Source organism: Mauremys mutica, chromosome 12 (genome assembly GCF_020497125.1).
Source record: "Mauremys mutica isolate MM-2020 ecotype Southern chromosome 12, ASM2049712v1, whole genome shotgun sequence".
Taxonomy (NCBI): domain Eukaryota; kingdom Metazoa; phylum Chordata; order Testudines; family Geoemydidae; genus Mauremys; species Mauremys mutica.
Window position 1 is genome coordinate 72729011 of NC_059083.1, and position 24718 is coordinate 72753728.

General features: G+C 40.0%; 1 protein-coding gene across 5 annotated transcripts in view; it reads left to right on the top strand.

Annotated features, from left to right (window-relative positions):
• The window catches only part of STXBP4 (syntaxin binding protein 4), a 129207-nt gene that overhangs the window by 49600 nt on the left and 54889 nt on the right, over positions 1–24718 (top strand). For all 5 annotated transcript variants that reach the window (XM_044982666.1, XM_044982664.1, XM_044982667.1 and 2 more), the window contains 5 exons: positions 2021–2086; positions 12987–13163; positions 16341–16457; positions 17730–17779; positions 20540–20673. In XM_044982666.1, the coding sequence (XP_044838601.1) occupies positions 2021–2086; positions 12987–13163; positions 16341–16457; positions 17730–17779; positions 20540–20673 (544 nt within the window). The remainder of the gene's footprint in view (positions 1–2020; positions 2087–12986; positions 13164–16340; positions 16458–17729; positions 17780–20539; positions 20674–24718) is intronic.

The window sequence follows — 24718 nt, forward strand, 5'->3', positions numbered from 1 at the left end:
GATTTATATATATATTATCGGCAAAAGAATATTGGGTAAAGATATGGCAGAATATCAGAAATATATCCAGCTCATCATCTTTATGATTTCTACACAACAAAGTCTTTAAAAGATTTTACCTGACACCAGAGTGCCTACAGAAAAGCTGTTTTTGCTAACCATAGCAAATGCTGGAGATACACAAATTACAGTTAATATTGGTGCAATATATCCAAAGGTCTCTTCACAGTTCTGAACACAAAGATATGTTCATCTGCAAAAATCTCTCTACTGGAATTGGTAGAAGAACAGTTTCACTGAGAAAAGCAAGAAAATGGAGACTGACATCTCTGTTAGTGGCAAAACATCTAATTCTCTGAAAATGGAAATCTAACACACCTCCAGTGTTTTCAGAATGGTTGAAAAAATGGTCAAAGATTTAATGGAAAAATAACTTTACATATATTACACAATAGTGGTAAATGAAGTAAAATTTGAAGGATGTTTGTATTGTTTTCTTGAAAAATTAAATAGAGTTTTAAAACAATGTCTACAAATTAATACAATAAATTACATTGTGTTTTCTAAATATAGTCTTATGCCTCACAGAGGTTTGCCAAAGCTATAAAAAAAACATTGTCTAAAAGAATAAATGAACAACAAAATCACTAGACTATCTAAAAAATTAACCTCTAGAGCGGTGATACTCAATTAGATCTACCCGTAGGCCAATTTTAGATTTTTTGGCATAGAAGGCTAACAAAATAAAAAATTCAGTTGCTACTCAATAAAGGACTGATTGCAACATAAGTATTAGTGTTTCTATCTTTTAACAAAGTTTTTAAATCAACATTATTACCTGTGCTTTGGTTTCCAAATGGGCAGGGGACATGGGAGAGCAGCGCTGCCCCCCCAACTATCTCCATTGTTCTCTTGGTGCCAGTGCGATGGGGAGAGTGTTAATTTTCTCCCCTGCCTGAAGCATCATTGCTCCTGTACAAAGAGGAGGTGATCCCTACCATCTGAACCTGGATCGCTCTGCTCTATGCCCAGGTTGGGGTACCTGCCTGACTGGAATCCCGGGGGGTGGGGGAGAGCACCCCACCCTCCATGGAAGGGGGTCCAGGATCAAGGTCAGTTCTCACCTCCTCCTGGGACAGGTCCACTGCATGGGACAGAATAAGCAGGGGGCTGCAGCAGCTGGGATCGCAGGCATCATGGCGGGGTCAGCACCCTCTGGCCGGAGCGCAGAGCTGATGCATCTTGAGCACCCCACTCAGACTGCTCTGTGCACCTGATCTGCCTCCCATGGTGGAGCTCTGCCAGAGGGCCTGGCCTCCCTTCTGCCCCAGTGCCCAGGTCTCCCTGCTGTGCCCTGGCTGCACAGTCACTTCCCCAGTTCCTGATGCCTCACCTCTCTCCTCGCTGCCAGGAATGGGGAGTCTCTGGGCCTTCCAGGGCACTGTGGATTTCTCATGGGAGCCCCCCAAGGAGCCAAGTGGGCACTGCCAGGTGGTGGTGGCCCCAACCCCAAAGGACTCACTGCCCAGGAAGCAGGAGCTCAGCTTGTGCCTGTTTAGCCATAGCTGCACCCGCTGGTCATTGGGCAGGCTCAGCATGCCGCTGGCCTTGCACAAGGGCATAGCGAAGCAGGGGTGCTGGAGCGTGTGGGTGAAGCAGCTGCAGCCCCAGCACTGAAAGGCTGCACTGTGGTCAGCATGAGTCTCCTGCAGCCCACGCCAGGAGCGGTAACTGATGCATCAAGCCCAGATGTGCCAGGACTATGAACTGCCAAGCCCCAGTGCAAATTAAGCACTGTCTGGTGGGCCCACATAGGAAGGCTTGGTGGGCCATATTTGGCCCATGGGGCCACCTGTTCTGGATCGCTGCTCTAGAGATTAAGATTTGGTCTGGTCCCAGCCTTTACTAAGGTAGTCGTTTATTTGTGTTGAATGTTGTAGCTAGAACATAGTACCTGTCCATATTCCATGGATATCATTTTGCTGCTGCATAACTAATTAGTCACTGTTTTTATTAACAGGAAGAATTATCTGAATCTGTAGGTCTACGAAAGCAGTTAACAGAGGAGCTACAAACTGTTAAACAAGTATGTTGTGGGATTTTCTAATGTGATTCTGAAGAGGTTTTTTTTTAAATAATAGCTTCTTTTTTGTGCAGGGGAGAGGGTGGAATTCTTTGTGCACTTTATGGTTTTCCCCTCTGCTACACTGATTTCACTTCATTGGAGTTGCACTAACATAAAAGTAATACGATTGAGTGAAGAATCAGCCCCTGTAGATGGAAATATTTTTGCCTGAGCAAATGAGGGATACTGGGGCAGATTTTCACAGCACATCTCCCATTATCTTCAAATAGTGATTGAGCAGGTAATTCCCAGAGTGTCACACTGAGTATTAGCCCTTTATGTTTTCGATCTGCTTTTTCATGAACTTTGGTGAAGATAGTTAAAATGTAATTTAAAGTGCAGCAAAAATTCCACTGGTCAACGCCACATTAATTCCCTCTGATTTATATATGAGATTTGCTCAGTTTTCTCAAGTTATAAAATAATCTCTAATTGCAAGTGCTAAATATTCAACCTGAGGTATGAAAATCCAGCTATATTTTTGTGAGTCGTACAGACGATTGTTAGTAGAAATAAGAATTCTGCAATGAGAACTTTGGTCATCATAAAAAGCAAAATTGTAAGCTAAGCCAGAAAGAACCCTCTCCCATAGCTGTATTGATTCTTCAGTGGTAGCAGTAATGACAAAATTTTCATAAAATACAAAAATAGACTCAGAAGCGTAGAGGGTTACGTTGGCTTAAAAGGTGCTGTCCTTCAAACGTCTGAACATAGCCTTTCTTCAAGTGATCTTATCCTTTCTTGCTAATGCTGTACAAATAAAAATCTTAAGTACGGTACTGTTAAAAATCTTGTAGGTAAACATGATTAATATGTACATTATTGCAAAAGGAAGTGTTTGTGTTTAGGTGTAGCTTTTGAATCTGCTAAAATGAATGTAAATGTTTCTCATTCTGCCATCAGACCTCTGCTTTTAATTATGGGTGGGAGTGTGTGTGGAGAAAGACCATTTCTTAATTGATTTAGTCTTTTCATTCCTCTTAAAATAAATTATGTTTTAAATTCACATTTGTACATAAAACAATTACTCTGATGGAATTTTTTTACAAATTTATTTTATTGCATTCAAATAATTTATATACAGTACTATCATGAATTTATGTGAATTTTTATAACCGCACGGTCATGTTCTGTACTGTTCTTTTTGGGAGGCTGAGGAGAGAAGATGATTCTGAGGCAGGGAGGGGACAGATGTAGCTTTATACCACCTTTTGTTCCTCCCAGATTCTGGGCTGTTGTGGACTGCTCTACAGGCCTGAATACCTGGAGTTCATAGTGCTTCAGCCACTCTCTCTCCCACCGTACTGCTACACCAGAGTGTAAATGCGAGGGACAACTCATGGCTACATACACATAAAGGGGCCATAGTGAAGACCAGCATCTTGCCCAAAGTGTAAGAAGATCTCTACCCCAAGAGCATACAAAAAATAAGACATTGCACAAAGTCCAGCCAAGGGAGAATGCGGAGGGCGTGACAGGTGGGAGGAGAACAAGATAGGAAAGGTTCTGTGGTCTGCAGTGTGCAGGTGGTCAAACTTAGATGATTACAGTGGTCCCTTCTGACCTTAAAGTCTATGAGATTCCTGGAAAGACCCAATGTTTAAGGAGGGAGATAATGAGGAGAGAGAGAGGAGGCCCTGGTAGCCACGTACAGGCAATGCAAAGACATGCACAGTGCTGAGCAAAGTGAGCAAAACTCTGCTCACACATGAGCACTGATGTGTAGGGGACAGATGGGCAGGGAGGTCATGGCTAGGCCATAGCTACTCCAGTGAACTCTGGTGATGCCGTTTTTAGGATTTCTAGTACTGCTGTTTCCAGTTAGAAGTACTGACTCCTGGACCTTGCTTATATTGACATTTAGGGAAATCTCTCTGTTGCTGCAGCACTCGTGCTAGCAACAGTGAAAGTTCTACTGTGGACATGCCACTGGCATCCTTACCTTCATAGCATCTAAGAGAATGTCTATGTTGCAGCTGTGAATGAGTCTCCCAGCCCAAGTAGGCAGACTTGAACTAGTGGGGCTCGAGCTAGCACGCTAGAAATAGCAATGTGGATGTTTCAGCTCGGGTGGAAATTTGGGCTCTCAAGCCCATCAGACGCTCTAGGCTTTAGAGCCAGAGCTGGAATGTCCACATTAGCTCAAGCCCTACTACTGCTAGCTCTAGCCCTTCTAGTGCGAGTCTCTATGTGTGATCTGGGAGTAGGGTGACCAGCCAGCAAGTGTGAAAAATCAGGACGGGGGTGCGGGCTAATAGGAGCCTATATAACAAAAAGACCCAAAAATCGGGACTGTCCCTATAAAATCGGGACATCTGGTCACCCTATTGGGGAGGCTTGCTCACAGCTATCCGTGTAAACCAATGGTTCTCAACCTGTGGTCCAATCAGCACAGAGCTGCGGCCCACGTGACATCCTCAGGCCATACTGCTTACTTGCATGCTGCTTGCATGCCTGCTGACTGCAGCAGATGTTCTGTTCCAAATGCCAAATGAAGAGTTTAAACCTTTCTCTTCTGTTCTTATTTTGAGATTAGATTTATACTTTTGACTTTACTATTTGTTAGGGTTTTTTGTTTGTTTGTTTTAGTGCTACCCTTCAGTACTCAGTTAGAATATAATTGCTATTTCTGGTATTGCTATGTTGCTATACTTTACATGACAATCATTGTTCAATTAAGGCATTGTGTACAAGCTACAGAAATGCATGTGCTTGGTATTTTTAGTGATAGCAATGCCCATTGCCACCACATGAGGCCCTCATGTATTTATTTCTCTGTCTGCATTGTCATCATGTAATTTTGAAGGTCAGCTTTGCAGTGAAAAGTTCAGGCCTCCTGGTGCTGAACAATAGGGTTTTCCCAGCTGTACTTTAAGTAATGACTACTGAAAAGGACACAGCTAGTGAAATCAAAGAGCAATAATTAAATCATGGAAAGTTTCAACATATTTGAAATATTTACTTACAGAAATGTTTACTTCTGTTTATATTTTATATTATTTTATGTATTTTTCCATTATATGTATTCTAAGCAAACACACGGATGTGCATTTCAATTAATATTGAGATTCATTGTTTGAGATTCACTGAGACCCACACTGTAAAAAACCAGGCTACTCACAGATCTGGTTAACACTCTGTTCAACCTTCACTTTTGGACTTTGTAGCTGAGTACCCAAATTGATGCTTACCCATCTAAACATGTATTTGGATGCTTAAGTGTCTGATCCTGCAAGCTGCAGAATACTTTCTGACCCTAAATCAGCAAAGCACTTAGTGCATGCTTAACTTTAAGTATGCGTTTAGGTGCTTTGCTGAATACAGATGGACTTAAGCATGTGGTTGAGTGCTTTGCTGAATCAAGGCGCTTATGAGGTATTGTGCAGTGAGGATGCTCAGAACTTCACAAGAGGTGCTCAGTATGTTTTAGGACTGGGCGGGCTCTAACTAACAATTTGAACACTGAAATGTACAATTTGGATGCCAGATTTAAGTGCAGAAGATTGAAAACTAAGCACCCACCCTAGAACTCTATGGCGAGGTCTTCAGTGGGGAAAAAAGGTGTGAGGTATCTTGATGTAAAACGATCTCGAGATAGCTTTTTAAATGTAAAATCCTATTGGAGCCAATGGACACAGGCACTTTGTACCTTGATGTAATTAATCGAGGTCAACCCTCTACTCTTCATCTGGTTTTCACCTTGAAGTAAACACATTGAAGTAAACCTAGGGTGCCTTGTCTTCACTAGGATTTTACATCAAGAAACACATCTTTTTTGAAATGAAGCCATAGTCTAAAAATGCTGCATAGTTTAGGCTTATCAGTTGGGTATTATCAATTCAACATGAGACTCCTGCAATAGGTAGCTACAAAGGGATTATAAAGGAAGGTGTTTCCATATTATAATGAAATCTATGTATCTTTAAAAAAAAAAGTCACAACTTGAATGCTCATTAAGCATTTGGTGTGTGTCCATTTCCTTTTGTCAAAGGCAACTAAAGAACAGTCCCTAGCTATTAAACCATTCTTAGCATATGAGCTGTGTATGTATATATTTAAGGACTTCTAAAAATCCGTGAGATGTGGCAGCTTTTCCCTTGACCTTTTGGTCTGTTATGCCCTCCAAAGTTTTTCAGTCAACAAGCTCAAAGAGCAATAATTAAACGATGGAAACCCTGATGTTCAGAGAAATGCTATTGTCTTAAATCATCGATGTAATCGGTGTTCAGTTGAGCTGGTCATTTATCATAAAGAATATACCTAAAACATACCTCATTAATTGCCTCCCTGGCTGAGGGAAGGCTCCGATATTCAGTTATTCTGTATCTGTATATAGAATGTTTGTGTGTAGCACAGAATGACTGAAGATTATAGTTTTCCTATAGATAATATAAGATTAGAGTCTTCCTATAATATCTTTCCATGAATAAATAAAACATCACAGTTGTGGGTATAGATGCTATAAATGCTTGCCTACGGTTAAGTAGTGCCCTGGTGAGTATATATAATTTGGGAGCACTGAGAATAGCCATCCAGATACTTAAATTAATTATTTTCAGAAACAGGTATTTAGCAGGCAGGTCTCTGTGCTATCACAACTACCTTTGATCTTTCACTTGCTAAAACTTTCTCCCAGGCTGAGTTTATAAAAGTTATTTTAAGCATCGTTAAAAGTTCAGTGTTATGACCTGAAACAGTAAAGTAGTGATCAATCCAAAACTGAAATGTTTTAACCTGTCTTGGCCAATCGTTGACTTGTAGGAGGACGGCAAATCATTCACTTGAGTAAATTCTAGGCTATCATAATACCTGATTATCCTCTGGGTGCAGGTATAGATAATTGTACCAGTATGTATCAGGTGTTAGAAGAGACATTGTAGATAGAATACCAGTGTTGGAAGGGACCTCAGGAGGTCATCTAGTCCAGCCCCCTGCTCAAAGCAGGGCCAATCCTCAGACACATTTTTGCCCCAGATCCCTAAATGGCCCCCTCAAGGATTGAACTCACAACCCTGGGTTTAGCAGGCCAATGCTCAAACCACTGAGACTTTTTGATTTTTTGTAAAATATATTTTCAAACCCTTTTCTTCTGGGCACTTAAAAAAATCTTTTAACAGTTGAATCATTACATCTGCCCCTTATCACCTTTTGTTCCTTATTGCTAACCAAGCTATTTCAAACCCCTGCCATCTGAAGATGTTAATCAGAGGCTGCAGGGCAGAAAAGGAGCTTTTAACTGTACCCATTGAGCTGTGTAGGGAAATAAGGGCAGCTTTTATTGATTCAAGAATCGCCCTCTTTGCAGTGTGTTACTGCCTTTATAGAATTGCTTATTACTCTCATTTTTAAAAACAAGAAGGAAAACAAGTTTTTCTTATTTTTACTGTTGAGAACTTAAATAGTTATTTTCTGAGGAAAACCAAGGAATTTTGAAATGTTTAAATTGTTAAAACTTGTTCCCAAACTTTTAATGATAGAACTTTTGATGTATTTTAATGTACGTTAGTTATTGGCTAAGAAAGGCCTGACTCCAGTTAAAGTGACAGGTTTAAAGTGGTAGCTGTGTGAGTCTGTATCAGCAAAAAGGATGAGGAGTACTTGTGGCACCTTAGAGACTCCTTATTAATTATGCTAATATCCATATGTCTATATATGTAAAGACGTAGGGATGAGATTAAAGCACAGCATAGAACTGATAGCCCAGTGGGAGAGGGAGGTAACGTGCCTTTAAGTTGCCATTATGCCCTTCTGATCCCAATTTGCTTCAAGGGCTCCGGAAACTCTCCAGGATAATTTAGACAGCCCTAGAGGCCTGTGTAAATTATGGCAATCTGTCCTTTGCTGTCCCACAGCCCTTAATGCTGTTTGGAATCTGAGTACTATATGCTGCAACCCTACTCCTGACACTTCCCCTTCTGCACACGGCTCCAGCATACCCAGGGCTTGTGAAGGGATGGAAGCCATACGGTTATCTTCAACATAATCCTCACCCCTCCCATCAGAAATGTGGCTTTAGGGCTACGTTATGCCATGCTGGCCCTTTTACATGTGTAAAGGGGTTGGAGCCGTAGTGAGGATCTCACCCTAAATAGTTAATGTACATCAACATAGCTCCATGGGGTTCAGTGGAACTGTCATAACTTATACTCGCTGAGGACCTGGGCCAGTATAGTACAATACATAAAAAGTATCTAAAAGGGAGCTGCCTCTAGGATTCTGACTTTCAAGCCACACAGTAGCAAAAAACTCTGTGAACTTTGTAAACAGCCCCAAAAGGTCCAGGTATATATGTATATACAAACATCAGCAGTGCTTGTGAGTACAGAAACAAGCACTGCCCTGAAGTTGCCAGACCTGTAATATAATTCTGATTACTGGCAGCCAGATGAACACATCAGCTACTTAAAAGTCCTAATTCCAGTGTTCACTGATCAAATAATTAGCTTTTTAAACTGGGTTAAGATTTACCCAGGCCAACGTGGCTATGTTTTACGTTGCTAGGTCTGCTTATCGTCATTCGGGAAGGTGGCTTGGTATAGATTAAGTTGGTTATACAGTCAAACCCATGCTGGTCTGAAAATTGGGCGGGGGATTGCAAGGATGCAGAAACTTACCGGAAAACTTTTTTCCAGTGCCACTAACCAAGGCATAAGGACCCATCACGGGGTTTCAGAGCTCAGGCTCCAGCCTGAGCCTGAACATCTACACAGCAATGTTTAGCCCCACAGTCCGAGCCCTGTGAACCTGACCTGGTACAACCTGGTACAAACTCTGCTGCGAGTTTTTTATTCCAGTTTGGACATACCCTTAATGGCCTGGGACCTACCTGCCTGAGGGACCACATCTTTCACGGTGATATGTTGCCGCAGTTGAGAAAGCAGAGGCACTTAAGCTGGCGCACCCTCGGTAGATGAGAGGGTTGACAGCTTGTTCTCTATGACTGCCCTCAGTTCTGGAATTTTGTCCAAAATGGACCAGATTTGGCATGCTGCAAAGCTCTTGTCTTTTCCTGGGCAGGGTGGTGGTGCTTTGAAGGTTGGGACTTGTGTGCCTGAGATTTGGGAGCTGGGACATGATTTATTTTCCCCCCTGTCTTCAAGGAAGTTGTTGGGTTTATTTTTGTTTTCATTAGTGTTTGTATTTTTAATGCATGACAAAAAAGACTAAAGACGTGTATAGATGCTTTTTTGTGTATGATTTGTATAAAGCCAAATAAATAAACAAACATACTTGAATATTATCTGCCAGCTTTTTATTGAATCACATTTGTAGTTAGATTAGAGGAACATCTTCCTTTTACAAGGAAGAGTGTTCAGTGTTAGTTATACTGTTTTTGGAAGCTGGAGTACTAAACAGATTAATTCAGCTGTCAAACAGGAAGATTTTATCTAAGGAAGAAATAGAACATGGTTCACAATGTTGTCAGGCCACTTCACCTTGGCAACTACAATATCAGAAGCCTACGTGCTCCCTCTTCACCATGCACCTCATTAATTGGTCAGCATAGCTTGTTACCAGAAACTGATGTTACCATGCTAGAACCAAAATGTAAATACTTGCAAGCTGTGAATATGCAAACAGTGGACAGAATACAGTATATACAAAAAGACATTGGACCAAATTCTATGCCCTGCTACTTCCTCTTTGCACTGCTGTGATGGCACAAAGGGGTTGGAAATTGCCAAGTCTTCCCTGAAAGAAATCTCCCAGGCACTGGGGAGACACCAGCAGCTGTAGAGTCAGATGTAGATTCTCCCTTCCTTCACAAAACCAACTCAGGAGCCAGGAGAAGGGGTGACTAGAGCAAGCTGCTCTCCAGTTATCCCCATCATTGGGGACCACTGCCAGAAGCACCGGTTAAAGCAGCTCCAAAGATGCTCTAATCTGCACTGTGGTGGATATAGAATTGGGAAGATAGTGAGCTACTTGATGGCACTGCAAAGTAATGGGATTTGGAGCACTGTGTTGTCAAAAGGTGCTATCTGCACATATTGCTTTGCAGGATTTGGGCCTCACAGAGCAAATACAGTCCCCATTGCATGTAGTAGAGAAGGGTTTTTGCTAGGTGAACCTTTAAGGTACTGAGCTAAGCATCCTAGATAAATGTTTCTTTGAAGAATTTTTACCTGGATGTCTTAATTTAAAAAGCAGGGAAAGTATTCTAGTGGTTCTGACCTTTAATAAGGGTGTTCAGTAAATGCATATAAATTGGGAATATTTTCCAGATTAATAAGAAGCTAAGGAGAACTATGGGTGGCTGCTTTGGTTCAAGTGAACCACAAAATACAGTGTATATCTTTCTTTTTGATCAGCAACTTATTTGATCTAAAGCTGACACTTTGAAGGATATACTGACTAACCTGGGAGTTCTAAAACGTAAGGGAGCAGATTAACTGATGTAGATAACGGTGTGTTGAACTAATTAGAAACTTGTCTCTGATAAAACTGCATGTTTCTTTCTTTCTCTGGGAGTGTCTGTTTTGTTATGAAACTTAGAAGGAAGTTAAAATTTTTAAGTTTTAACGGCATTGGTATAGCACGGTGAATGCCATTTGCTTGTTTTTGTTTTTTAATTCTACTGACAGCTGTACAAAGAATTTGGGGAAGAGCATTGCAATATCTTCAGTAAATTTCATTACATTAAGGTCCACTATACCAGTGATGCTGCATATATATATAATATATATAATATAAAGTATCATTTGATACATATTTTTGTAGGAGGAGGTTCTTCAAGAAGAATTTTCAGAGGAATTAGAGCATTCAATGGGAATTTCATCCCAAAGCCCGTTGCAGACTGATCCACAGATTAATATTCTCATAGAAGTCAATGAGAAAACTCCAGCAGAAATAGAACTCAGATCTTGTACTGTATAATATATTGGAATCTATTTACTCACCACTGTGGTGGGAAGGATCATGGCTGATGAATAGTCCACAGCAACACAGCACAGCAGTTTAGGATTGGAAGTGAAGAAGAGTATTGAATCCACTTGAAAAGTCATAGAAACTTTTTGATGGAATACTATTATTGCCATAAACAGGACACCAAGGTTTACACAACTATTTTGCACCAGATTTAGCCACAAAACTAGATATAGATTTACAATCTCCTCTCTCTCTCTCTCTCTCTGATTTATCCCTTTTGTTATATCTGTATTTTTGTAAAGCTGGTTTACTTTAAATGAAGAGCTAATGTATATATTTAGCTAGGTAATTTTTGTTCTGAATATGATTCACTGAACTGCCTATTTCATCTACACATGCTGCACAAAATGCTCAAGTTTAATTAGGAACAGCCCACAACAGCATGAAATTCTTCATTGCATTTGAAGGCTTGATTCAGTAGCAGACTACATCTGTGGCCACTGATCTGTGAAGTGAACATCAGACAATCACAGAGTTAATCCTAATTCCTTAAGGGAAATTTTCAAGGATTCACTCATTGGAAGCCTCAAAATACCACATTGGATGTTTCATTTTTTGTTTACAGCACAAAAACTGTGATTCTGCCAACTTGATTGAGAATGGGGGACTGAGGGTCTGATCCAGCTCCCATGGAACTCAGTGGAAAGGCCTGGATCTGGTTCTAAAAAGGGACTCCTTTGAGAGAGCTTTGACTCTGAATGGAATCTTCATTTATTACCTCACCAGTTTGTTCCTGGCCTCAGCCAGAAAGATAGACACAGAGCCTGATTCTTTTCTCACTGACCATGGTTTTCATGTTGGTGTAGCTCCAATCACTTCAGTGTAACTGCTGATTTCCACCAATATAAGAGGAGAAGAGGGTTTGTGGTTCTATGGGGTGGTGGCGAATATAGAAAAAAATGTTTAAATACTTAGGGGCCACATTAATGTATAATTTGTAAATTAGGGCACAATCCTTCAAACAGTTAATCATGTGAGTACGAAAGTAGTCCCGCTCAAGTCTGAAAGGCTACTTGCATGAGTAAAGATTTGCAGGATCAGGCCCTTAATTTAACAATACTCAATTTACAAATTAACAGACGTTAATGCGAATTAATATTCAGTGACAAACTTAACTGAGAATCTCCACACTTTTCTCTGTGTTTAAGTTTTGTAACTGTTACATTCTTTCACAGCTGTTTTTGTAAGCAGGGAATAATTTATCTACCTTGATTTTAAAAAGTTCACAAATGTTTTTTATTTGGAAAAATACCATAAAATTTCCCTTGCCTTCTCCTATGTCTACTTTCCTCTTTTTTCCTATGGCTCCTATATAGAAAGCTCTCCTTAAATAATACAGGAGTAAAGAGTTGAATACAAGAACTGGAAGGAAACAACAAGCAATACATTTTTAAAGGAATTTAATTTGGCCAGGACACCAAGGTTAATAATTCATACAAAAAATGCTGTGGAAACTGTGGGCTGATTCATTGGATTCAGGCAATAATAAGAAAGCCAGATACCTGTAATTAATTGGAGGCTTTCCTCTGGTGTGGAGATGGTGGGCTTCATTATGAATGTCAGATATGCTGGTGTTAAATCACTTTCACCTCCATTGGATTTATATCAGTGTACTAGAACTCAGAACCTGGTTTGGTGGTCATGATTTCTTTAGATTTTGTTGGTCTCCTTTGCTGTAGAAACTGAACATTATTTTTTGTTGAATACAGTCCATTAAAATGTTAAATGTCAAGGAAAGGGCTGTCTTACTTTACAGTTGTTAAAATTCTCTCTTTTTTAAAAAAAAAAAATCTTTTCCCCTTATTTTCACACCACAAATTTTAAAAAGAAAAAAATGGAACTTTCTAATCATCAGTCCCAAAATTTAAGTCCTATGCCAAAAGCAACATTTTACCTAAATCAGAGAATTGTTCACTTTGTCTGTATTTTATAGGAAGCCAAGGCAGCAGTGGAAGAGGCAAGAGCCCTGCGAAGTAGGATTCATCTTGCAGAAGCTGCACAGAGGCAGGCTCGTGGAATGGAGATGGATTATGAAGAAATAATCCGCCTATTAGAGGCTGAAATTACAGAGCTGAAGGCTCAGCTCACTGATCATTCTGGCCAAAATAAAGTAAGCGGAACAGTCATCTCTCATAGTTACCATGGTTTCCTTGCTGTTGTCATGTATCCTGTTTTCATTTTCTTTTCATCTGCTCTTCTAAAGTAGGTCACTGTTTTGCCTTGTATTATTCAATAACTGGAATGATGCGTAGTGAAGGGGGCAATGTGAAGGCTACGAGCCTTCCTTTATCTAGATATCTTTAGGTTGGAAAAACAAGAGCCAGCAGCTTATTTGGGTCATTGGTCAATATGGCACATCTCAAGCCTTAAAGTATAAAACACTGAATATTTTGGTTTTCTGTTTTGTTTTAAAATTTACTAATATATGTCCTAAAAGTTGAGGCAAAGAAAAATCATTTTTGTGGTTGATTAGAACTTTCAAGGAAGTGTGAGAGATTGAAAGATATTTTAGATTCCTAAGCAAATTCACACATGTTCAGTTTCAGCTTTTGCCTGGTTTCTGTTTTAAATCAGTGCAGATGTATCTTCAGTGAGTGTGTTTGTTGTTTACACTTGGCGTATTGTTAGTATTTCTAACCTGTTTCTCAGTGATGCACAAATAATAAAATAAAAGTCAGGACTATTCTTGAATACATTCAGATTTACTCAAGTTAATTATTTGAAAGAGACAAACAACATTAGTGTGACCTAAATCTGATTATTTTTTTAAATGAAAAAGGTTATACAAATGAGCCTCACACTCGAGGCCACCATATTATGATTTTTAGAGACCAATTTAGAATAAAACAGTTTGGGACAATTTTTAATGAACCTCCATAACTGGGAATCCATTTTTCATGCTGACATATATTGTGCATTGTTTTTTTGTACTTCCCTGTTGTCTGTCTATATCCATCTCGTCTCTCTTTTCTTGAACTTAGATTGTAAGCTCTTTGGGACAGAGGCTTCCTTTTTGTTCTGTTTATTCGTTCAGCTCCTAGAACAGTGGTGTCCTGGACCATGAGTAGGGCTCTTAGGCTTTACAATAATACAGATTAAAAACCAGTAACAATAATAATTGGAATTTGTGTGTGTGTGTGTGTGTAGTTACCTAGTTTACCCATGGAAAAATGGATATGCCCAATAATTTAAAATAAGGGTGGCCTGCTGAAATTTTCAGTGTGAAAATTAGTTCAGTATTAAAAAAGCAAAACCTGTGTTACAAGAGCTATAAAGTGCATGGACCTAATACTTCACTGCTTTGTGCACTCTTTGTGTGATCACTTAGGCCCAGATTTTCAAAAGAGCGCAGCTCCCATTTAAGCACAAAATCAGTGTCCAGATTTTCAGTTACGCTCAGCACATTGATGCATGTTGGGTGCTAAACTTTCGTGAAAATCTGGTCACAGACATGAATGCTTGAAAATCTGGACTTGAGTGCTTTCAAAAATCTGACCTGGGACCTGATCCTCACCCATCTTGTTTAGTGGTAACACTCCCATTGACTGCAACAGGTGCAGGATTAAACCCTTGTACTTGTGCGAAGTTGGAAGCTCTTCAGGGCTGGGACTGTCTACTAGTCTGTTTTGGTACAGTACCTAGCACAAGTAAGCCTCATTCTTGGCTGGTCCTTAGGCATTACCATAATAAACCTGATCGATTTAAAAAAATAAGTTGGTGTAAAATGTTACTATTCCAGTTTGGTAGCCTTTTACTCCCACTTTGTGTGAGTGGTTGTACAGCAGCAAGGCAGTAGAGAATAAGGCCTCTTAAGTAGCATACTTTGAAGTGCTCTTCTAAATTTAATTTATGCAACTGGTAGTGTAAGCAAGAGATATTGATCAGTTCACCTTGTTTCTTTAGGTACAGTACATGAAGAAGAGGTTTGCTCCACTTTGCCTATTGATAACATCTGTAAGCCAGGGAAACCAAAACTGTATTTAGTAAAGCAGCAACAGTTGGCTGTATTTAATAAAATCCTCCCTAAGTAGGCTTAGCATCTCCTTTTCCAGTAGTGAACAGTGTGATATACATTACAGAAAAGAAACTTTCTAATCAAGCAGACTTTCTGATAGTCAGAATAATGGGGATTCTGCCACATAAAACTGTGTGTGTGTGTGTGTGTTTGCTTTTAATAAAGATATAGTTATTAGTAACAGCACTTTTTAGTAGTTGCATATCTTATAGTAGGTTGTATTCAGGTGATGGGCTTCAAGAGAAGTGCACCTACAGTAATGTCAACCGTTGTCTTTGTAGAGATTGGCATTTTCTTTCCCTTTTACTGGGAGGTATTTTGTGCCTAATCCTCTGCCTAGCACACAGATCAAGCAAACAAATGTGCCCATGTATACATAGTGGCCTCCATCTTGTCCAACACCACCAGAGACTGAACACTTTCGAGCTAAAGAGCCAGCCTCTGTTGATGGGGCTGTACCAGACTCTCATCCTCTGTGGATCAGGCACAAAGGGGGACATGTAACAAATACTGAACGATGGGTTACACATACGCATGTAGAAAAATCTGAGCGGTTTAACTCTATTCAAGACCTGCCACAGAGTTACTAGTTGCTTTGGTGAGATCCTAATGTAGTAATTAAACATTGAACAAAAAACTATGTAATTCAGAGTTCTAAAATAATTCAAAAAAGGAATGGAGACCTGGGCTTCCCACCATGATCAAATCAGCACTGTGGACTGCTGGGGGATCCAGCCCCAGGCTGATGCCCTTTCTAAAAGAACAAAAAAAAAAAGTTGTAAAAAGAGAAGTGGTGGCTGCAGTCTGTTGACAGCACCTCGATCGCAGCAGGAGCCTGATTCCCAACATGCATGTCCCATGAACAACTGAACCAGATGAAGGATATGGCTGCACTTGCAGCTGTACAGCACTGCCGCGGGAGCGCTCCCGTGGCATAGATAAGCCCTCAGTTACTTGGACATGGAGGAGATAAAGAGTGCTAGGCTAGGGATGCAAGGAAAGCATTGCTGAGATGACATTTTAAAATCTACAGTATCTCTCAAGTTCTGAATTCAGATTTTATTTTAAACATCATGTGCATTTTTAAAGCAATATTAGGGCCTTCAAGATCCTTTTGGTAAAACAGTATTTGCTTCCTCTTCCCTTAAAATTTGGAGAGAGAACCCCCATCACCTTCACTGTTCACTCAAAAAGTTTGAAAAATAACAAATAGGATAAATAAAATTAAGTCTTGAAATGAATTAGATAGTGTTAACTGAATTTCTTCCACAGGATAGTGTTCAAGATTTAAGAAAGAGAATTACTGTGCTTGACTGCCAGCTGCGGAAATCAGAATCGGCTAGGAAAACCTTTGAGGTGGCCACTGCAAAACTGCTGCAGTTTGTAGAGGTAACTTTTTTGCACTGTTGTTCCCAGCAGCGTTTTATTTGGGAAAAGATGTGTGTTGTTATATCTAAGGAAATAGGATAAATTAAGCATGAACGTGTAAAACTGTAGTTTGAAAAAAACATTCACAGCTTATACAACCTGCTGAAATACGGGTTAAGGCAGAATTTCATGTCGGGATTTTTGAGTCCTTCGATTGTTGCTGTGTGCCTAATTGTAACAAACGTTCTTTTGTTTGTGCATTAAAACCTATGATCTTAGCATTTAGAGATCAAGTTTCTTTATCTGGAAATGGTAAAATTAATGCCCATTTGCAAAATTAAGAGGCAGATATACATCGGTAAACAGAGGTTATGTTGAAAACGTTAAAAAAAACAGAATTTTAGGTTGCTGTATGCTTAATCCAACTCAGCCTGTTCTGCACCATTTTATACTGAGCCAGTTAGTCAGTGTTGCTGTGTCACTTTATACTAGCTGAGGATATGGTCTACTCATATATTTATTTCACATAGTAGAAAGGTTTATAACATGGACGTATAGATCATAAACACACAACACGGATGTGTTTTAATTAATTTTGTCCAATTCGTGTTTGTCTCCTCCATATGGTGGACCTCAGTTGCTCCTTGCTGTGAAAATAGGGTGATTTTGTATGTTATAATTTTCAAGCAGCTTAAAATTGTTGTTGCTTCTTCCCCTATGCTGACTGCCAATATAAGAAAATCTCCCAGACTTTGTTTTTGAATGTCAGATATGGGGGAAAGGTATCGCAGGCTTATACAAAAGAGTTCCTTGGGGGGGAAATTATGTCATTTGAAGTGTTATCTTTTATATCTCAGCAATATACCTTATTTGCCTCTACAATTTTACTTCCATGGAGACTGAGAAATTTCTCATTTTATAATCCTTACATTATGGGCTGCCCATAGGAAAATGTTTTTTGATTTAGCAAACTAGCCTTTCTGCAAGAAGATCTGTGGCTAGGGAGATAGAGTAAAATCCATATGAAAAGTGTCTTACAATATATTGTTCATATTTGCATAAATTTTGCTGAGATGCTTTGGGTTGATAGAATATTGTCCACATGAAAAATTATTTAGGGTCCATTAGAAGAAAACTGAGACCCCAGCTCATTCCCTGTGGCTAGGAATACAAATTGTGTGTACAAAGTTTTCAGGGAGACAGAAGATCTTTAAGTAGATGCCAAAGCAACAAAAATAGTATGTGAAGCTTATAAAACATTAACTATTCATTTCTTTGATTGTTTGCCAACAGGTTGTGCATGAAGTACTAGCAGACAACTCCATCCCCTTGTCAAATTTAAGGTAAGAAAACCTAAACTTAACTTGTTTTATTGAAGGTAATGTGGTGAAATGATTGACAAAGCCCTGGCTGGGATGATTTAGTTGGGGATTGGTCCTGCTTTCAGCAGGGGGTTGGACTAGATGACCTCCTGAGGTCCCTTCCAACCCTGATATTCTATGATTCTATGAATACATGTTATCATTGAAAACATTTTGTGACAGGGTTAGAAGCGCCAAACAACTCACCCTAAGTCTTAGCTGTTTTCTTTCTATACTCCCATGCGTTTCTGAATGCCACTTTTATGAACAGTGGAAATAAAACCACAACACTGGTTTCAGGGCTGCAAATTACATTAACAATTTGAAGATAAAACAATTAACCAGCACAGACCCAGCACACCTGTGGGCATCTCCATGCTTCCATCAACCAAAGACACTATATCCCTTGGTACAGCTTTCCACCTTATTCTTTCCCCATGCAAAGAGTAAGGCTCTTTGGTAGAGACTGCCTCTCGCCTATGTCCAGTAAGAAGTAGCATCACCACTGTTAGTACCACCAACATTTATCTAGTTCCGTTTCTTCTGAGAGTTTAAATTTTGGTTAGGAGGACTTTCAAGGTTACTTCCTGCACCATTTATGTGGTGAACGACCCTGCCAACAAAGGTGGAATAAAAGAAAAATGTGCATATTCGCATATGTCAGAACATCATCAAACCACCCCCAACAGGGCTATGGAGAAAACGCTTGGCCCACTGCATCAAACAGCTTACGAATGAGATAATCAGCTACCTGCCACATAGTGCCTGAAATAAGGGAGAGGGAATAGCCTCTTGCCACTGGCTAGGGCTGTCTGCCAGAGGGAAAAATTCCTTCCTGAGCCTAAATATGGCAACTGGTATAACCTTGTGTACCATGAGGATTGTACTAGCAAACTCCAGTAGCACTACCTGCTTTTATTACACAGCAAGAAGCATTCAAGCCTGTAATCAGAGAAACCATATTTATCTAAACTGTATGAAAGTAAACTCAATTACGTTAATTAAAAAATGCTGCAGCTCAGATATATTTAACAGGATTTAGAGAAGTCTTTGGCCTCTTAAAATACCAATAAAATTCTATCCTGTCTCACAAAGCAGATTTCTCCTTGTTCATGTTCAAGACTAGGACCCTATCCTGAAAACCTTATTCACGCAAAATTCCTAGTAAAATCAGATCTGTTTAACTGAAATTATCAGGGGTTTTGTCTCACTGACAGTTTCAGGATCAAGCTCTGAGGCTGTAATGGATGCCTGTTAAGTAGCAAACAAATTCTACCCTTATGTATTTATGCATTAATCCCAGTCAGGTCAATGGGAATTGTATTTGACTAACAGAGATAGTAACATTTCATTCTTTACAAAGTTGATATACCCTGTTTTCATAGGAGATTCTGAGTACAGAAGCCAGTATAATCTTTGGGTAAGTGTAACACACTGCTGGGGATATCCAGAGCTGTGAACCACTGTTTTAACTCTGCCTCAGCTAGAGTGAGCTTTGCTAGAGATTAGACTGTGTGTCAGCTCCCTACCATATCACTCTGTCTTCCTCACCAGTCAAAATTCTCAAGGCTCCACTGGTCCAAACCTTGCCTAGCTGATAACAATCAGTGAATTCAAGCTTCCGAGCTCTTCAGAGATGTTTCCCTGTACTCAAAGCCCCTACCACTGTGCATTCACAGAAGATATTAAGTTTGCTGCTCTTTTAAAGAGACAGTACATTACAGCTTATTAACTTAACTGGGTAAACATACCCTTCCCTTCAAACACAGCACTGAGACATTTTATAGTAAAAATAAAACAAATTTATTAACAAAAGGGCACAAGTTAAGTGATACCACATAAAAGGGATAAAGGTAGAAATGGCGACAAGCAAATAAAAGTCAAAACATGCATCTAAATGACTAAAACTTAATCTAGTAAAATACAGTCTTTGTTAAAGATGATTTCTCTGACCCAGGTCTCCTTTCCAACTTTTACTGGTCAGGATCCATCACAAGATCACATTGCTTAGTTTCTTTGTCTCCTAAGGTGAAGCATAACATAAAGGTGCTTTACTCTCTCTTTTATAGTTCAATGAACCTTTGAAACATATTCTTCTGAAGGGTGCACCACCAGATAAAGTTCATGCCAAGTAAAGGAGTCATGGGTCTGGAGGATAAGACTCCGACTGGTGATTGCTACAATGCAAGTTGCTCTGTTCCTGCAACCTCCGATATACAAATGAATAACCCATTGATTATGATTGCACCTGGATGGAGGCTTCAGCCTTTCCTTTGTCTGGGAAAAACCTGTGTACCAAGTCCCCATTTGTCTGATTTGAAAACATTTTAGTCCCATATTTCCAGCACAACTGTGTGGTCCTTTGTGGTTTACCGTACATACACTATGCAAGAATATTAACAGTCAGTGTGTTATTAGTTTTCCAATGATACCTGACCCTACAGCTGTTAGATATAGATTATGACATTAGTGAGTTGGGGTACACTGAATTGTTCTGCTGAAACTCACAGCTAGATACTGGGGAGCTCCTTGCCCTCTGACACTGGGGTGCTGTTAGGGTCACAGTAAGTCTCCTGAATTTGGTAGCATAATTCTTTTTGTTTGTTTGTTACTGGAATGAGACTAAAATCAACCAAGAGATGTGTTCTACAAGGTGAAAGGATGCCTGTTTTATTTTATTAAAAGGAACATTTTCCCTTGTAATCTTAGACAATTGATCTCTTTGCTGTGTGTTCCTTCCAGTGACCAAAGAGGCACATTATCTACCAAAACACTCCTGGCACGACTGGGGAGGAATGGACGTACTGTCACAGCAACCCTTGCAGCAGAAGCCAAAGATCTTACTAAATCTGTCCGTGCCATTCTGGAAGTAGATTGTGAGTGTGTATATATATATATATTCTACCCGCCACTCCCGCTCTCCCTTTCACCTTTTGACTGGCAATTCAGAGTGGAATATTTCAGCAGTTATCAACTGAACAATAAATCTAATCAGTCATTACCGTAGGTTCATCAGAAGAAAGCACATTTGAGCATAACAGCCACTAGGAAAAGCCTCAGTGTAGTTCAGATAGTTGTAGCATTTACACTTAGTCTAGAATCATGAGCTGGAAGGGTGATTTAGGTTTATGATTTATGAGGTTTATTATCAGCCCTTATCCAGGCACCTTTATTAATGTGCCAAACCCATATTTCATAATGGCAACTAACCTACACTGCGGGTATGGTTCCAGGAAAACACTAATTACACCTCTACCCCAATATAACGTGACCTGATATAACACAAATTTGGATATAACGTGGTAAAGCAGTGCTTTGGGGGGGGGGGGCTGCACACTCCGGTGGATCAAAGCAAGTTCGATATAACGCGGTTTCACCTATAACGCGGTAAGATTTTTTGGCTCCCGAGGACAGCATTGTATCGGGGTAGAGGTGTATAATACTGACAGTCAGGTGGTAGGAAGAAAAAGGGACCTTTTAACAAGCAGGTCTCAGAAACAGACTCCTACAGCCTGCTTCCTATTCTAGTCCGGAAAGAAAGGCAATTCACAGAGTCCAGCCTGTGAACAATGTAAGCATATTGGTCCTGATTTTTCTATCAATTGCACTGATACAAATTGATATGCATAATCATCAAAAGAGTTACACTGGTGTAAAACTGAAGTGAAAGGAGAATCAGATCGAATGTAAAGATAAAAGAAAAAATTACAATCCATCAGAAAGCTTTGCTTTTTCTTTGACCAAAATGAGATTTGGATTTTTTTTTCAGATCATTATATCATTTTGTAGTTGGAATGATCTGTCTTTTCAGAATGGACTAGAAAGAATTTTATGGATTAAGAAATGAGCATTGGCCAATATTACATTACAACTGTCTGAAAGAAAAGCCTGTCAGCCAGCAGTTTTACAAATGCTATAATCAGTTAACACAACAGCTGGTTAATTGGTCATTTCACAAGAAGGGTTCATATACTAATGCAATCCTTCTGGAGTCTTTTCATTAACATTATACCAGTATGTTTAATATCTCAGTTCACAATTAACTGTCATGATTCAAGGAACCCAGAATTGTAAGTGAACACAGAGTTCGGGTAGCAGAGACAAGGTATTTGATGGCAGAGGACAGAGCTGACTGTATCACTCCTTCCCAATTATAATTTATGAAGAAGTCATCAAGGAGTCTACAGTCCTGTTTCCCATTTACACTTAAGGTCCCTTTACACTTCTCTGGTACTGCAAAAGTCATCTTCAGCAACAGCATGATATAATTAGATGAAAATATTATTCAGATCAGTAGCCAAGGAGCACATAGCACAGCTCAAAGGAGCAAAAATAGTTTGAAGCATGGTTATTTTTCTCAGAGTCTCTTCTCTCCCCCATACGCTCTGCACCAGGAGCAGAGAGGGGATGGCATAGATGCCAGTTCTGTGAATTGGTACCACTTAAAGGTTTCCCTGAGCTGAGAGAATCATCAAGGGCTGGTTAAGTCAGCTTTATGGCTACTTTTTAATCATCAGAGCAGCACAGAGCTCCTGGAGTAGAGGCCAGGGTCTGGCCCAGATTGGGGAGTCAGGAATCTTCTGCATAGTAATCCCAGCTCTGCTGCTGATTTGACCTCTGCCCTCTGCCTCATTTCCCCCTTTTCTAAAAGGAGACTAATGCCTGCCTTACATGTGGGTCCTCCCAAGGATTAACTAGTTGTTTGTACAGGACTTTGAACTTGTACAGGACTTTGTAGTGTGATGTGAGTAAAATTTTTGAAAGTGCCTAAGGGCCAGATTTAGACACCTAGTGGGATTTTCAAAACCACCTGGGTGCCTATTTTCCATTGATTTCAGTGAGATTTCACTTCAGCTCTCACTTGTAAATCTTTGCACAAAGAAGGTTATGCAGTTGGAGGCTAGGGGGTCTGATCCTGAAATGTTTTTATGAATGTGAGTTGGTGCACTGATGACAGTAGACCTACTCACATGAGTAGGGGCTGCAAGTCCAGGGCCTGATAGAAAATTATCACGTTTCTACTCTGTTAAACTGATTTGGAGAATTTTTAGTGCTGTTTGTTACTATATCCACTCTTCTGTTTATTTCACTGTCTAGAGTACCTATCCTGAGCAGTACTGAGCACTCTCCATTCTGGCTGCTCAGGAGGTGCTCAGTATCTCATAGGACTGGGGCATAGATAATTATATCTTCAGAGCAAGAAGCTAGTTTCTGCCTTTAAAATTAGCAGTGTTTTTCCTTTCCTGGTGCACTCATAATAGTAATTATCTATCTCCTTAGCTTTAGGCAGATATGCCAGAATAGTTTATTACATACATATTCCACTGTTCACTGAGAGAAATAATAATTGATCTCAGTTATGTGGCTGGGATGTGTTCTCCAATTAATTGAATGTCCTGTAATAAATCATAGCTAGCCTTTTACAGAATGCTTGTAGGCTACATGAAACAATCCCTTATTACTGCCAATATTTTGAATTAAAACTAGGCCATAGAAGAATGTGACCACTAATATTCCCTTATGAAAATTAATTAGCTATTGCCTTGAATTATTTCTAACAAAATGTTATTTTCAGTTTGGAATTTCTGACATCTGTATTAACCTAAAGAGAGAGAGAGAACCTGCTGTCCCTTTTCTCCTAGCTAGACCAGCTTTCATTCACAGCATAGCAGTTTAATAAACAAAGAAAATATTTCTTCTGAGGTTTAAACTAGCAACATGTAGACATTTCTGATCAGTACGTCGCATTCTTCAAATGTTTGCTGGGCAAATAAGTGCCTTGAAAGTTTCTTACATTAGATGCCTGTAATGAAGTGCAGCAAAACGAGAGTATTATAGTGGTGATTGCAGCAATTTGGTGCCACGCAGCAAATCATTTAAAGAGCTGCAGTGGTATCTAAGGGACCAAGTTTCTCATTTTAGTTTTGTACGTCCACCTTCCCTTCTCTTTTGCACACTGCCTTTCCTCCTAGGTGGTTCATGAGCAGGCACTCCAATGCCAAAGAGATCATGAAGGTAGAAAATGCCAGTTTAGTACATGGAAATTATTTTAATCCTGTTCAGTAATATCCATCACTCTTCTTAAAACACATGCCAGGGACTTCAGATAATTTGACTGCCCTAGCCTGTGAAAGTACAGGAGGACAAGCTCAATTACTCAGACTGAAGTACCATAGGGATTCCAGAAAGTTGGGGTACTCCTTTCACTAGGCCTGAACCACAGCTCACTGAAGTCGAGCTTTAAGGACTCGAGTACTTATGCCACACTGTCCCAGTTTTTCCATCCAAGATGCCAAAGTTCCATCAGAATGGGTGTGTGTTCTTTAAGATCTTTGAATATTGTCTTTCATAATTTTTAATCTGTAGTGATTAAGTGATATAATGTCTAAGGGAACAAATGCTCTACAAGCTTCTAAATCTATTAGCAGTCCATCATAGGAGCATGGGGGTGTTTTATTTAATACTGACTCTCAGCTGGTGAAAGGGAACCATTAGTGGGGCAGTTGTACCAGAGACTATTTTGGTTTGATACTATATAAAACGCATCCTAAATCTCTAATATGTTTTTATTTATGGAGAGACAGACACTCAACTATTGTTAAGGCTTAAACTAGTTTTCTCTTATAAGCCCCTGTAGGCGTGCGGGGCTCACCCCTGCGGCGCCTCCTGCTGGTTGTCTTGGGAATTAGCTTTTTCAGCCTCTGGAGTGCCTTCTGCAGGCCAGTGTCCCACTGCCACTGGCCCCCCGTGTACCTCCCAGGACCCGGTGCCCCTTTACCATGGGGCTGCCCCCTGGCAATAACCCCACCAGTCTCTATGGGTCTCCCCTCTCTGGGAAACCCCCAACCCTCTATCCCCACCTTGCCTCCGTCTATGGGCCACTGCCAATCACCATCTAGCCCCCTTTCACTGGGCCGACTG